Raw genomic sequence first — 16,807 nt, 5'->3', positions numbered from 1 at the left:
CGCGGCTTCACTCCATCGCGGATTTTATATGTAAGCATATTTAAATATATATCGCGGATTTTTCGGTGCTTCGCGGGTTTCTGCGGACAATAGGTCTTTTAATTTCTGGTACATGCTTCCTCAGTTGGTTTGCCCAGTTGATTTCATACAAGGGACGCTATTGGCAGATGGCTGAAAAGCTATCCAGCTTACTTTCTCTCTCTCTCTCTTGCGCTGACGTAGGGGGGTGTGAGCAGGGGGGCTGTGTGCAGCTGCTTCCTGAAGGACAGGCTGCACGGAGCTTCGCATACTTAAAAGCTCAAAGGGCACGTATTGATTTTTTTTATCTCTCTCTCTCTCTCTCTCTTCCTGCTCCTGACAGAGGGGGTGTGAGCTGCCGCCTTCAACAGCTTTGTACCGGCGGTGCTTCGCATACTTAAAAGCCGTATTGATTTTTTTTTTGACTGCTTGCTTTGCACTCCTTTGAAAAGGAAGATATGTTTGCATTCTTTTAATTGTGAGACAGAACTGTCATCTCTGTCTTGTCATGGAGCACAGTTTAAACTTTTGAAAAAGAGACAAATGTTTGTTTGCAGTGTTTGAATAACGTTCCTGTCTCTCTACAACCTCCTGTGTTTCTGCGCAAATCTGTGACCCAAGCATGACATTCTAAAAATAACCATATAAACATATGGTTTCTACTTCGCGGATTTTCCTACTTCGCGGGTGGCTCTGGAACGCAACCCCCGCGATGGAGGAGGGATTACTGTACTCACGTGTGCCAGCTCAATTAGCATAAAAAAAAATCAAAATAGGAATTCTTTCAACTAATGATTCCAACACACATTTTGCATTTATTATTCAATAACAGAATGGCCAGCAAACCTTTTATTTACAAGTCAAAGGAAGAAAGGAACAGGACTAGGACTCAAATATATACATTTTATGGATTTTGTTTTTATTGAGAACAGTATATTACAAATGAAGACTCCTAGACTCCTCTTGGAGTTTTGAAGTTCATTCCAACAGTTGGCTGAGTGACCTGCAAGTTGGACAGACTGCCAAAGTCCTGTAATAAACAAAATTAAAAATTTTTAAATGAATCTGATGATCATTCAGGTTCATTACTACACATTTAGAGTAACCACCACAAAAAATAAGTTCCAAAAGCATGTTAAACAAACTATTATACACAGAGTCCGTTAACATGCACTACTACACCAAAACTAAATGTGTGTACTTTTTTCATCATGCATTGCTTTTGAAAATGAACACTTTAAAACACTACAGTATTAAAGACAAAACTGCTTAAAACTTGACAGTTCAAAATGTCTGAAAGCTACGAGGTTTGAAAGGGATAACACTGACCCATACAAACACGGGAAATGCTTTCAGGTTACTTTTCCTGCAGTATCGATGACCAGGCAACAAGGATACCAAGATCACTATCGATGCAGGTTACAGGTTTCTCACACTTTAAAATTAAAGCACCCCCACATACTAAACACATTCAAGGGTCCAAAGGAATGCCCACCCAAAGGCAACACTACAATATAACAATGAGGAGACATGTCTGGGTAGAAGGGATATTATGGAACTGCTTTCTAAATCAAAAGGGGGCAAGCTTCAAAGTCAAGAGATGGACATTACCACCAAACACACAACCTTTTACACATGCATTACAGTTGGCCCGTCATAAGCCACCTATCAAGTAGCTTCTAAATAACCAAAATTCAAAATGTAGAATCACCCCAATCTGTTCTGTTTCAATATCCCTTAAGACTGCATTACAATCCTCAATATATTGGAACAAAGAGGGAAGAAGAAAAACCCACACCACAGCAAGCCTAGTCAACTCACCAGCAGTTTCAACATCTCCTTGGTATCAGGATCAACTTCAATGATTTCTTGGTCCAGCGCAGAAACCTGAAAACAAAGGACAATGAAATATAACATCAAGTCTGTGATCCTCTTCAAGACAAGTGACTGGACAAACATTTACATAAAAAAGGAAATAAAATGAACAGACAGAAGGAATGACTGAAATGAGACTTATTGTACAGAATTGAAATTCACTGAAAAAATGTCTGAAAGCTACGAGGTTTGACAGGGTTATATTAGTCCCACTCAAACACGGGAAATGCTTTCAGGTTACTTTTCCTGCAGTTCTGATGACCAGGCAACGAGGATACCAAGATCACTATCAATGCAGGTTACATTAAGACACTAAAAGGGGTTCAAAAAGACACTTAAAAAACACTTAAGTAGGGACTGGAGGTTGTTAGCTGAAAGCAATGTGTACCACCAACTGCTTAAATTATGTGCAGCTCTAAGCAAGGCATTTATTTTTTAGGCAAACAAATTTGTCAATGACTATTATGCGGTTATCAGTCTAAAACACTACAATGTGCCATCTGGATTGCAGATATCAATGAACCCCAGTTTTACAGTATACTCATTTAGCATCACCTTTAAAGGTTCAACTTTCAAAAAAGCTTCCATTAGATTATTCAGACAACATTTCTAGGTAAATCATAAAACTAATGATTTAAAGACACACTTAGTGCTCAATTGCTTCAGGTGTTAAAAGCAGAGACGACAAAGCTCAAACTCTTCAAAGGATTTAAAACATGCCAATTATGACACGGCTTCAAAAAATACTTTAATGAACTGCAGTGTATCTTTAAAACTATTAAAACAAGATGAAACTGAGCAAAGCTTTTCAAATAGAATATACGTACTGCATTTCTGGTGGAAGCTATCAGTTCAGTAAAAGTCCTGTCAGGGAGGCTGACATGTGGATACGGTTCTAAAACAAATCTTTCAAGTTATTTTACTGAAACACCACTGCTGTGACCAGGAGATACCATGCAAAGCAAGCACTGATGCCAATAAGTAGTGAAAATGTACACCACCATTTCTTTGCGAAGACAGTATTTTTCATTGTGATTCACTTATTCCATGTCCACTTTTTCCTTGTCGTGTAAATTACAATGCAACACAAAGATGATCTAAAGTTGTGCCAGTAATCCACAATGAGAGGCACTACCAGCAAGAACGGGCTCTTGGAAAGAAATCCAGCGTTCTTTATCCCGTTACCTAACATGGCCATGCACCCATCCGACACAAAGTCAAATCAGTGACATTCCTTTTGTGATACGTCCATTTACACAGCTTCCTTATTGAGCTGACATTTAGTAAGAAAACTAGCTGTGTGGCCCAGGAAACAGGATAATGGGCCTCAGATATTGTGGCTTTGGTTAATCAGATGTATCTGAAGTAATATGCAATTAACTATTACTACTATTTTTTTATTTTTTTTAAGTAGAGGTTAATGTTAGTTTTTTGGAGCCCCTTACTTTTGAAAATACTACATACAAGGGTACACCCTAGTTCTCTGCAATACTACATGCAACTCACTACCGTGGGCCACTGTCCCTCACCGGTGCTGAACAATCTAATGGGAACAACCCAACATCCACTCCACCCCACACACACACACAACAGCCCCAAAAACCTTCTAGTTTGTATACAATTTTTAACGCATTGCAATCAGCCACATTAAGCTTGTTTTTTCTATAATGTCGCTAAATTTCTAATCAGCCAAAGCATTTTTTGAGATTACAGAGTATGTAGTTCTTCTACAGGGGTGGTGGTGTGCAGTTTACCTCGAATATTGACATATCAAAATGTCCTCTCTTAGCTGATATGTACTGCTCCTGATGTACAATCCTGCCAAATTTCAACTTTAACTGAACAGTCAATTGCATTACATACACATGCATATATATATATATATATATATATATATATATATATATATATATATATATATATATATATATATATATATATATATATATATATATATATACACACACACATGTACATACATACAAATGTATACATGCATGTGTAGGAGTGTGTTTATATGTATACATACATAGACATACTGTATATATACACACACACAGTGTGTGTGTGTGTGTGTATATATATATATGCTCATTTTTATTACTATTTCAAAAGATGTATTCATGAATTTCTGAGCGATTCTCATGGACCATTACCCAAAATAGATGCCATTTTAACATTACATTTGGTGGTGACATACCTCAGGAACATAGTTGTCCCTCCTTTCTCTTTCCTCTTCTTGCAATTTGATAGAGATGCCTCTCACTGGTCCTCTCTGAATACGTTTCATCAAATGGGTAACATATCTAATAACAAGAAAACTGCATTAACGTGGATTCTCAGCAAAAATGAAGCAAAAGGAGAATAGTATGTGCAGCTGGTTTGCCTTCTTTATAAAGGGCTCAAAAACAGTGTGCTCAAGACCCCCCCCCCCCCCTTTTAAAGTTACACTTTCAGTATTACACCTCTATCAGGTCTGCAGAATTATCTACCAAAGGACAAATTAAAATGAAAAGTCTTCCACCAGAAAATAAGCACTGACAAGCAGTGGAACTCAACTGCTGGAATTCTGAACGTACAGCAAAACCTGCCAAATACAAATTTTGGGACTTTGTGATCAAAAATAAATCACTATTTTAACAAAAGCCACTGCTAAAAACCATGACTCCCCCAGTTTTGTACGGCACCCTTAAACAGGACTCAAAAGTACATAACTATTGCACTGCACTTCTGGAAAGTTTCATTCTTTAAAAATTATATATAAAAAAACACTTTTTAAAAACCACGCTTATATTAAGTTAAAAAGTGTACTAAAGTAAAAAAAAAAGTCTCTCATACATCACTCGTAAAAAAAAAAAAAAAAAAAGCGTGGGCGCTTTTGCTAAGATTTTAAGTGTTTTTTGAATGTTGATTGATGAAAGGCGCCCACGCTTTTACTTTACGAGTGATGTATGAGAGACTTTTTTTTTTTTACTTTAGTACACTTTTTAACTTAATATAAGTGTGGTTTTTAAAAAGTATTTTATTATATATATATATATATATATATATATATATATATATATATATATATATATATATATATATTTTCAACTTTTTAGTCTTGGGTTTGTTTTAGTATAATTTTGTAATCGATATTTTAACACTTCCTTTAATATTTATTTCTGTTACTAGTGCCATCTATTGGTAAAATCTTGGAACTATTCTTCATATGAAAATTTCATTTCTTAATTAACATGGATTAATTGATCAATTAGTGAAACCGATTATTGATTCATGTATTGTCATCAGAAGTGAGTAAGTGTGCAAAATTTCAAGTCATTTGGACAATAGGAAGTGCATTAAATATCGATTACAAGATTTGTACCAGACAAACAGGTGAAGTTAAAATAAGTGCGGTAAAAAGACACAACAGGCTGTCTGACAGCAGTCCCTTCTTCTCTTGTATTTTACCAAAAGCACATTTTTTTCTCATTCTAAAATTAAGTCTGCCTAGTTGACTACGAGCAAACCAAGGATCTTTCTATTTTAAGAGGCTGGTTTAAATACACTTTTCAAAACAGAGAACACAAAAAATCACTGTTCTGATGTAAATATGGGTTCCTTTAATTTACACAACTGAATCTAATAAACATTACTATTTCCAAAAGCCTTGCATGGAACCAAGGAGAACAAAAAAAATGGCCAATGTAAGAAGAGCTAAAAGAAACAATTATATGCAGCCCGACAACATAACATACTCCTGTGTATTATTGGGCATGAATACTTCAGTTTCAGTTCAAAAATCAATTGTCAAAATAACTGTATATAGGAGGACTCCAAACTACAGAAACTGAAAAACACAATGTCAATTGTTTTGTGTGTATGTTTTTTATTATTTTTTTAAGCCTCAAATCTGAATCTCATACCTTAACAGATTTCACTGCAAGCATCATGTGTAGCTCCAGAAGCAGTGGTGCAGTACAGCAACACCTGCATTTCAGGAAGACTTACGGTAAGTCATAACATATGCTGTGCAGGTCTAGGGAAAGGAAAAATAATTACGCCATTATACTGTCAATGTGAATTTGCTTTAGGTCGCTTGTGTACAACTTTGATCTCATTCTTGCGAAAGAGTCCTCCAAAATGTCTGATACAAGGCAATATACCTTGTGAAAAATCCATTTAGAGATGCACTGATTTTTCTGCAATACTTTTATATTCAACAGTAAATTGAACTGCCTAACAAAAACTTGGTACTGCATAAACAGCAAGTACAACGATCACGATTTTCATAGAGAGAATGATGAATCCAGCCAACACTTCTCTTAAGGACTTGACAACCAGTTATGTGATCTTTGCATCTCCTGTACCGTTTAACGATTTCTTTTTTTTTTACTGTGCTGTGGAAGAAACTTTAGTTGAAGCAAGGTTTTTTTCTAGCTCACTACTCTTGATGATTCCTATGTTCTTCCAGCAGTGGCATCATGAACACTGACTGCTCTACAAAAAAAATCTGAAATCTTATCCCTGGAGAATCACTTCCAGAAGGAACGTGGTAAATTTTCTATATCTGAACAGGACCTCTGTGGTTCAGTTCATACTCAGACATAGAAATGTCTTACACTTTCCAGACTAACAAGACAGTCAAAATTTCCAGACAGCAATTTCATTTGATCAAGACATGACTCTTGGTAATGGGCAGGGTTGGAAAAATAATGCTCCAAAGTTAAACATTTTGCCCATAACACAAGAGAATGTGTAAAAAAAAGTGTCACCGAAATTGTGTCAGTAATATGCATGTCTGTCCATATCACACAATTCCAATTACCCCCCTCCCCATCTCCCACACCCACCTTCTCATGCCAACCACACAAACACTGATTCATAAAATGGACTGCTTCATTGTACAATTGGCTACTGCAAATGAAAAGAATGATGCCACCATAAAATCTCATAAATTATTAAACTGCACAAATTACCAACAAATAAAAACTGACAGCTAGATTAACTTGAAACAAATGCATAATGATAAAACAGCGCAAACGTATTGCAAACCTTGCAGTGCTTTCCCCTCCCAGTAGTGGCAGTGCTGTAGATTTTTTACAAAGGGCACCAAAATAAGTAAAACAAAAAAACAAAAACCCACCACTTTGACACTAATCAGCCAAGCACCATTTATTCTGCACACAGTGAGTGAGGGTGTGAATTGGTTAATTAAGAGGCTAGCTAATTTTATCTAAAATTTTACATTTGAAACCCAGATTGAAAATTTAGGTCTGCAGTTCTCAAAATGTGATTTGCAAAGCACCTGTGATCCACAAGATGGTCATTACGTCAGAGCAAAGCGACTTTTAAAAGCTCTCATATATCAGACCACTGCAACAAAGCTGTTGCCAAACATCTTTTATATTTACCTACTTGGCCGACACATTTACCAAGGAGACTTACCTTTTGAGATTTAATACAGCACAAACAGGTTAAGTGACTTGCTTATGGTCATAGTGCCGGTCACAGCATCTGTGGTGTTCAATTTGGCATATTCATAATGAGCCAGCAGGATTAATGAACCAGAAAACAGAATGCAGGTTTGTTCCCTGCTTTTTAGACAAAGGTGTCTGCACTCACTTATTTTTTTCATCCACACATCTATTTTCAACACTGCTTTATGCGAAGCAGGGCTATGGAGAATCTGGAGGTTACCCCAGCAAGCACTGAGCACAAGGCAGGGACAATCCCTAGACAGGGCACCAGTCCATTGTGGGGTAAGCACGTACATACAAGGGCCAATTTAACATTGCCAATCCACATAACCTCCTTGTCTATGAATCTGTGGGGAACCAGAGCGACTGGTGGAAACTCACATGGACATGGGAACAACATGCAAACTCCACTTAAGTTGCATCTGACGCTGTCCCTATGGTGAGTCATTAACAGCACAGATATCCAAGTGACTGCTAACATGAATACTACTGCGTAAACTTACAAAACAGAGGGGTAAGTACAATTCCAGGTTCATTACATTTTTATATTTTTAAATTCTTACACTTGAAAACTAGCCTAACAACAATTAGGTGAGAATTTCAGAGAATCAATGACAAAGTCTCCATACACTAATGTGCCACTAAACCATTTGGTTTCTCATTAACGCTGCACCCTTAAGCCAATCACTGCTAAACAAGCCATGCAACTAGTCATGTGGAAAAAGTAAGCACCCACCATGGAAACTTTTTCAACGTATTTGAACAGGCAACATGTCTATGGGAAATGTCTGCAGGAGGGTAAGGGGGGTGTAGTTGAGCAAATATGTACAGTATTCATTTTCAATCTAAATCAGGGATGTCGAACTCCAGTCCTGGAGGGCCACAGTGGCTGCAGGATTTCATTCTAACCATCTTCTTAATTAGTGACCAATTTTTGCTGCTAATTACTTCTTTTAATTAACTTGACTCAGGCCCTTTAATTTTTTTCCTAATTACCAGCCAAACATAATGAGACAAAACAAGCCGCCACATCACACAATATCTGAAAATAAAGAAAGGTGATGGTCTCAGTAAGGTTAATATCTCAAAACACTTTTGACGATGTTCTTATAAAAAACAGAAAATCAACAGTTTTGGAAATGTCTGCTGTTGCAGAACGAGAGCAGCATCAAGCCGTGGAATTAAATAACGGGTTTAATTAACAGCAAGCAAACATCGGCTTCTCATTAAAGAAACTTGTTGGAGTTTGAAGCCCCAGTTTAAGCTGGTCATCTGTTGGCTCGTTTCACATCTCATTTCTGTTTGGCTGTCATTTAATGAGGAAACGAATCAATTCAGAGAACTGCATCCTTCTAACATGGCTGTTAAAATACAAGAAAAAAAAAAGTGAATTAGCAGTGAAAACTGGTCACTGATTAGGAAAAGGGTTAGAATGAAAACCTGCAGCCACTGCGGCCCTCCAGGCCTGGAGTTTGACACCTAAATTAACAAAATGCAGTTTTGTTACATGGAAAAAGGAAGTACATCCCCGTATTTACCACCAATTTTAATCCATAAAGTTAGAATTGGATATTCCAGATTAGGTGCCGATAATTGGAACCTCCACAATCTTATTTAAACTGCACATCAAAGGCCAGGTGTTTTATTTGCTATTGATGTATGCTGTGCCATTACACCAAGATTAAAAAAAAGCTCTACAAAATCCTCTGATAAAGGCCATAGATGCCCACAAGTCTAGCAAGTGACTTAATAAGATCACCAAATTATTTGAAAATCAATCATTACACTGTAAGGTAAATCTACAAATGGTGAGGAGATCAAACGGCAGCTAATTTGTCCAGGAACTGCCAGCCCTGTAAACTCAGCCCAAGACCTGACCATCTGATACTAAAAGAAGTCCTAACAAACCCCCAAGTTTCATTAAAATATATGCAATTAAGTAACTCTTGTAAAAATTGGTGTCAAAGTGTATGTATACATCCAAAAATTAGGCGATTACACAAATTTCACCTCCATGTAAGATGTGCCTGGAAAAATCATCTGCTGTTCGAAAAGCATATTAGGGCAAGACTGCAGTTTGCCATTGAACATAAAGTGTTCAGGAGAGATAAATCAAAGATAAGAGTTGTTTCGTCACAGTTCCAGTAGTCCTGTCTGGCACAAACCAAAAACGGCACTTCAGGAGAAAAATCTCACAGCAGTTGTGGAGTATGGTAACAGGAAAGCAACCCCAGATTGTAACATTTCCACCTCAGGGCCTGGGAAACATGGCGTCATTAACTCAACTATGAATTCAGCATCATATCAAAGCACGTTTGAGGAGAATGTGAGGCCATCGGTCCGAAAGTAGAAGTTGAATCTGAAACGGACCTTTCAACATAATGATCCGAAACACACTAGCAAATCTGCCAAGGAGTGACTCAAAAATAACAAATGGAGGGTTAGGGACTGGCCTGGTCAAAGGCCAATTTGCTTTCCACTGAAATATTGTGCAGTACATGTGAGAAAACCCACAAACATCTTGCAACTGATGGTTTTGTTATAGTGGAGCAGTCAAACACTTCACTGAGTCAAAGAGATCGTTATACAAAGAGCACACAAAAAGCTAAGGTCAAGGGTACACTTTTTCTCAGAGTAGACCATTGCAATGCTGAAATTTTTCTTCAATAAATCATTTAAAAGGTTAACATTTCCTTGTATTTTTATTCAGTTGTATCACTTGTATCTGTAGGCACTGATCTAATATTTGCATAATTAAAAATGTTAATTTACAGGGGAAGTACTTTTTCACGTAAATTTAACAAAATTACACTATAAACCCAAATTAAAGTCAACTCAGATAGGTAGAGCCAGCCCAAGAGCAAAACACATATAAAATGGAAAGAGCACAAATAACTAGTAATTCCCGTAATAAGGTCACCTTACCCTGCTATTTTGTTTCGGAGTTTCTTGCTGGGGATAATGGCAATCTCCTCACACACCCTCTTGTTGGTGTGAAAGTCATTACCCAGGCGAGTGTAATACTTCTCAATGATGACCCGAGCGGCCTTTTTCACGGTCTTTGTCCTGACTCGACCCTGGAAATTAAGAAACAAAAATTAAAAAGGCAGCACCTTCACTAATATCATAGTGACACCCACTGTATCTGAAACGTTAAGGGCCATCAGCAAGTCACTTCACCTGCCTATGCTCCAACTGGAAAAACAAAACAAATGGAACCAATTGGATCTTTCAAATGTTGGTGAAAAGACATCTGCTAAATTACTAAATGGCTATCACATCACGTATTCTAAACAATTCAGTTGTGTTTGCTACGGTGTACGACTATTCGCGGTACACTATAGTGCACAATTTTTTTTTATTTTGCAAGAGAGAGGTAGCCATTAAACTCGTAATTTTCATTTCCAACACTTCAGAGTTAAATTTAATCATAAAATCTGAAAGACAAAGCTGCAATTATCGGAGTATACGACACATCCACGGTCACACGCTTCCACAGCACATTTAACAGGCAAGCGGAGGTTGGATCCCCTCGGTGCCTACAGACCCAAAGACGACCTAGCATAAATGGGAAGCGTGAACACACCTTCAACGTGTAATCTAATTCCAATAACGACTTTAATCTGCACGGTACTTTAAATTTTACGCATCGACAGAAAGCAACAACCCGTATGTGCGATATATACAACCATTAACATGGTGGAATAAACGGAGCTCAAACTTCTTCACGTGCACCAAAGTGGGTACTCATGTCAGTCCACAAGGCATCCAGACTCAACACTGCTGATTCCGCCTCATATCACACAAAATGACACTCGAGACACCGAGGATTACAGAAGACTCGCAAGTGAAGCTGGACGGTCCAGAAGCCGATTACAACCAACCAGGACCCAAAACATTCACTGCTATATAACAGCTATTGCAAGTATTATTTATGGCTTCCAAACAAAAGCACATAGCAAGGAGTCTTACTATCAAGCTAGCTAGAAGGAGTCGAGTGGAACAGTCATCCACAACATGGAGGCCGAGAGCGCGGCTATCGCCACAGTTCCCCGCGTTTAAACAAGTGCCATCCAACTTTATAATATCCCACAAAGATAACGAAATGTGTCTCTTATGCTAAACTAGCAAATATACCTCGTTACATTAACAGTAAATAGACACAGGCACAAGGATTAGAATGGATTTCACATCGCTCTCTTAAACACAAACACCCACCATTGCGGATCAGGATAGCAGAAAAGGCCGGAGGATGCCGGGAGCGGAAGTTTAAAGGGACTCGGAAGTAAAAGGAGCAGGACTCATCTTGCAGCGACACCTGCCGTCAAGGCAATGTCAGCAAATAAGAGATTTTTTTTATTCGTTAGGGAAAATGCCGCAGTGAAAGTAATGTATTTATTAATTCATTTTACAGACCCGTTGTATATTGAGCGCTGTCGCTGGAGCCTATCCCAGCAAGCATCGGACGCAAAGCAGTAACAATCCCTGGCCGGTACGCCAGCCCGTCACAGGGCGAAAATACAGACGCACGCAATGACCAGATCGCAGAACCAACATGCCTTTGGACAGTGAGAGGAAACCGGAACACCCAGAGGTGTTTTTGAAATGATGCGTGTACAGTACTTTCTTCGTGTGAATACTGAGGTTAATTATGGAACTAAGTAAGCTGCTCGTTCAAGAACCACATATAGGGAATGTTACGAAAGCGCTGCTTTCGTTATATAAGGCCGCATAGAGTTAAGGAAATAACATAGTACAGTTAATTATTTTATATTTTAAACAAGTTATGAATCTAAAAATGTCAAAATGTACGTGAAAAAGTTTCGTGATATTTCGAGATGTAACTGGAACACTACGTATACACACATTTCTGTGATTTGTTATGATGCATTTTGTTTATAAATGTTTCTTCACTATTTTATGAAATTTGTAATTTATTTTGTTTCTTCTTTGAATATCACTAACTGGAAGACAAGGAAAACGTTTGCTGCGTTGAGAGTGAACGTCTCACCGAGAGTTCAGTCCTCAGCAGGTTCACCGCCATACCGAGTCATCTTCTATTAACGTGGGCGGTTTCCTTTTTGAAAACACAAATTCACATGGCTAGTATATTTTATATCGCCCGATTTGACCCAGAAACACACATTCACATGGCTAGTATATTTTATATCGCCCGATTTGACCCACTGCGAGCGTGTGCTGTGATGTTGGAGAAAAGTCACGATGGTAAAAATGAGTTGCAAAGTCCACACACACTGCGCTCATCTCTCTCTGTCGCTACAGCCTATAAATGGGATGCTGTCTGTTGCGGTTTTTTTTTTTTAGCTCTTATGCGATTCGCTTGACTGTTCAAATTAATTTTGCTTAAAACTTGCTGACTGTGCCCAATCTGAATCTACACAATTAATAAAACCAGATAGATGTGATCTAATAAAAACGAATATCAGGTACGTACTGACTTCAAATTGTTTGCAGTACAGGACATCTAGGAACTGGTCAGCACATGATGACAGCTGCTCAGAGATGTTTTGAGTGGATGGAATTATCACTGTTCTGTCTGCAAGACTCTCAGAATAAAGAAGAGACGTGACACTGCAGAAACCACGTAACAACCTGTATTGACAGGCCTTTTTTTTAATTTTACATTTCTCTAAAAAGGTAAAATGTTTGGGACATGAATAATTACTTTTGAAAAGCAGCATAAACTAATACAATGGAAGTTAGTCCAATATTTAACCAATCGGCCAACCAAGTAGCGTACACTGATGGTGACATAATTATAATTTTACCACACTGCTTACATTTAGACACTTGAATGAAACTGACTAGCCTAATATAACCATAAAATTTGATGAAATCAATGTATAATGGTTATCTGTATACATTAACCTGGGATTTCTGTGGACCATGTCCTCACTTAATAGATGCAGAAAATGGAATATCACCATCCAGTGGCAGACCTGCTTTTGTGGGGTTCCTATGCTTTATAGTTTGAGTAAAGTAAATAAAAAGTAACTGAAATATTGTCCTTTATAATGGTTGCAAGCAAATAAATATGCTTTAGTTTTTTCAATTATGGCCAGTGTGAAGTAAATAATTTCAATATTAATTTTAATTTCTGTCATAAAAAAACAGAAAACTTCTCCCAACCATCCAAGAACAGTCTGGTGATGAGCAATGCCTTTTCCAGCATGATGAAGCACAGTGGCACCAGACATAAGTGATACAGTACCTGGGTGGCTCAGGGAATAAAACATTGAAATTTTGGGTCCATGCCCAGGAAACTCCCCAGACCTTAATCCCATCAAGAACTTGCGGTCATTCCTCAGAGGTGGGTGGACAAACAAAACCCCACAAATTCTGACAAACTTCAAGTATTGATTATAGAAGAATGGACTGCCATCAGTCAGGATTTGGCCCAGTAGATGATTGACAGCATGCCAGGGCAAATTGCAGAGGTCTTGGAAAAGAAGGGCCAACTCTGCAAATATTGATTCTTTGCATAAACTTAATGTAATTGTCAATAAAAGCCTTTGAAACGTATGAAACGCTTGTAATTATACTTCAGTATACCATAGAAACATCTGACAAAAAGATAAAAAAAAACACTGAAGCAGCAAACTTTATGAAAACCAATACTTGTGTCTCTCTCAAAACTTTTGGCCACGACTGTAGAAGGCATCTGCATCAGATGCCCAAACCACCTCAATTGTCTCCTCTCGATGTGGATGATCATTTTAATTACTTAGACTGAAACACCCTTAATTTGAACATTTTTCCACTTACAGAAAGCCTACATGTTAATTTAATAATCTTTTAATTCTTACTATTTTGCATTGAATTACACTATAATATTAATATAAAAAAAATACATTTCTCATACAGTAGACACTCAAAAAGTCTAAGCAATGTGGACTAAAGTCGCTTCTAGGGACCCTGAAGCTTAAGTTTCATTAATTTCATAGTAAAGCCTCCCCCGTCACCATCCAGTCAATTCACAATGTCAGTTTTTCCAGCAAGTGACACTATGGAAGAGCTTCTTAAGTGTGCCAGGACTGAATGTGAAGGGTATAATCATCAAATTATTGATTGTGATGCGCAATGGAGGACAGAATTTGTGGAGTTTGAATGCAAGCTGTAATGTAATAAAAGGTACTTGTACTTTGAATGAAATGGCTCTTTAGCAATGCATTCATGGAAAAAGAATATACCTTACCTGCCTTAGGAAGCACGATATAATGGCACATGTCCTGATAAAAAGTACCAATCCCTTTGGAGGTTTTACATTTTATTGTTAAACAACATTAAATCACAATGGATTTTTTGGCTTTTTTGACACTGATTAACAGAAAAAGACTATTTAATGTCAAAGTGAAACAAAATATCTTCAAAATGGTCTAAACTAATTATAGATATAAAACACCAAATAATTGAGTGCATACAGTAAGTATTCAGTATTGCAGTAGATGGCAGGAATGACATCCTTGAGTTTGGGGTCACAGGTCTCTCTGTCTATCAGCTTTGCACATCTGGACACTGCTGCCCCCCCCCCCCCCCCCCTTAACAGTGGCTCTCTTTGCTGCGACATGTGAAGCTCCCAGACAACAGCTGCAGTCTGCACTAATCTCTGTCAAGTCTAAAACACTGCAGCTTGTATGTCGCTCAGGGCTCACATAGGCCTTCTTGGTGGCCTCCCTCACTCATCTTTTTCTTGCACTATCACTATGTTTTTGTGGGCAGCCTGCTCCAGCAGATTTAGAGCTGTGTCATACTCTTTTACATTTTTAACAGTTGATTTAACCGCACTCCAAGGGATATTCAGTGACTTAAAGTCAAGTGACTTATGCTTTTCAATCAGCATTTCATGGAGTTTCTTGGGAGTGCTCTCGTTTTCATTGTGTATGTTAGACCACCATACTGACACAGCACAAGATGGACCTGCCAGATCATGTGACTGACTGTCTACAGACAGGTGATCGTCACTGAACTAATTCTGTGACTTTTAAAGCCAACTGGCTGAACCAGTGATGGTTTACGTGTGTCATATTAAAGGGGTAAATACTATTTAATTTAAAACACTCTGCAATGATTTTCTGTTGATTGGTTTCCAAAAAGCCAAGTTGAATCCACTGTTTCAGTGTTGTTCGGGATAGTGATGAAATGTGACAATCACCAATGGAGGTGACGGATTTTTATTGGCACGGCAAAAAGGGGTTTGTTGAAAATTATCTAAACAATCAAAATGAAAAAATAAATCCATTGGTAATAATCAGTACTTAAAATGTATATCTTACAACTGGGTCCGCATCACACTGATGGCTTTCAGACATACCCCCTCCAAAATGAAAGGCTGTTTGATATAAGAAACCCTAAATGTAAACAGAAAGTGGACCAAAGTAGAAATTCACACTGGATGGGTTAACAATCCATCCTGAGATGCCCTCACACCGGGCTATTTTAATACTGGTAATCAAGTCGCTAGCTTGCAGAATCCCCAAGGGAACCCCTAGATTTCCAAAAGCTCAGCTCCACTGTACAGTTACAATTTTGGAGACAAGATGAACCCATGGTTGAATCAACAGAACCTTCAACACTGACTCAACCTAACAGCATATTCCACAACTGCAGGGACCAAATTGAGCATGGCTCCTGGTTTTGTAGATGTTGTACTGGACTATGGTGGTAAAGTGGGAGAAAAGTCAACAGATGAGCATGTCCATTTACCAGTTTGTCAGAATTACCATCCTCACGTGTAGTCACGAGGTCAGAGTAGCAGAGATATATTATGTCACTGTATACTAATTATTAATGTTTACATCTTGAAGAAATAACATACCCATCACCTGTATTGGGGTGGGAACCAAAACACTAGTGTGCGTTTACTGCTTCACTACTGAAAGTATCCTGATAGGTTATCAAACCAAACCGTGAAGCATCCTGACTTGCTAGGAACACAAACCCCTCCAAAAGATTGTCTCTATAGCTTCTAAAATAATTGGGGCTGACCTTCCATAGCTTCACACCATCTGCTCAACCAGATATCTGAGGAAACCTGAATCCATCATCTCTAATGACAGCAATCCAGGTCATCCAGTTTTCACTCCTGCCTTCTGGGAAGTGCTACCAAAGCCTCACCACTCGCTCCACCTGCTTTAAGGAAAGCTTCTTGCCCCAGGCCATAAGGTCACTGAACTTCCAGTAACCTGATCCCACCTGCCCTGCACTGTGTACTATACCCACTTACTGGTTTATGTGTAATTATATTGTACTTATTTTTTTAAATCTTATTTTCAGTATTCAAGTATTTATCTTCCACTATTCTTATTTTCTGTATTTATTTATAAATCACCATAAGTGTGGCTCAAGAATTTCTGCCATCCATCACTACAAATTCTCTTGTTCTTTCTCCTTACTGAAATTTTAGCATCTTCCCTTTCTAATTTGTACAACAA

The 16,807-nt window shown here is 38.1% G+C and overlaps 1 protein-coding gene and 2 non-coding genes across 3 annotated transcripts; all 3 read right to left on the bottom strand.

The window, feature by feature from the left end:
• Window positions 1-916: 916 nt before the first annotated feature.
• Window positions 917-11,692, bottom strand: zgc:114188 (40S ribosomal protein S17-like). Its single transcript, XM_028822634.2, has 5 exons — window positions 11,574-11,692; window positions 10,281-10,432; window positions 4,094-4,199; window positions 1,840-1,905; window positions 917-1,048 (listed from the first exon to the last, which is right to left on the bottom strand). Exons 1-5 carry the CDS (start codon window positions 11,574-11,576, stop codon window positions 971-973), a joined length of 405 nt encoding a protein of 134 aa, XP_028678467.1. The 5' UTR covers window positions 11,577-11,692; the 3' UTR covers window positions 917-970.
• On the bottom strand, window positions 1,309-1,438 carry LOC114668284 (small nucleolar RNA SNORA71). The gene has a single exon (XR_003718869.1). It is a non-coding gene; the product is annotated as a small nucleolar RNA SNORA71 (small nucleolar RNA).
• On the bottom strand, window positions 2,064-2,193 carry LOC114668285 (small nucleolar RNA SNORA71). Its single transcript, XR_003718870.1, has one exon. It is a non-coding gene; the product is annotated as a small nucleolar RNA SNORA71 (small nucleolar RNA).
• Window positions 11,693-16,807: the final 5,115 nt, after the last annotated feature.

The sequence above is a fragment of the Erpetoichthys calabaricus genome, chromosome 17, assembly GCF_900747795.2.
Source record: "Erpetoichthys calabaricus chromosome 17, fErpCal1.3, whole genome shotgun sequence".
NCBI classification, from domain to species: domain Eukaryota; kingdom Metazoa; phylum Chordata; class Cladistia; order Polypteriformes; family Polypteridae; genus Erpetoichthys; species Erpetoichthys calabaricus.
This window is presented reverse-complemented; position numbering and strand designations above follow the sequence as displayed.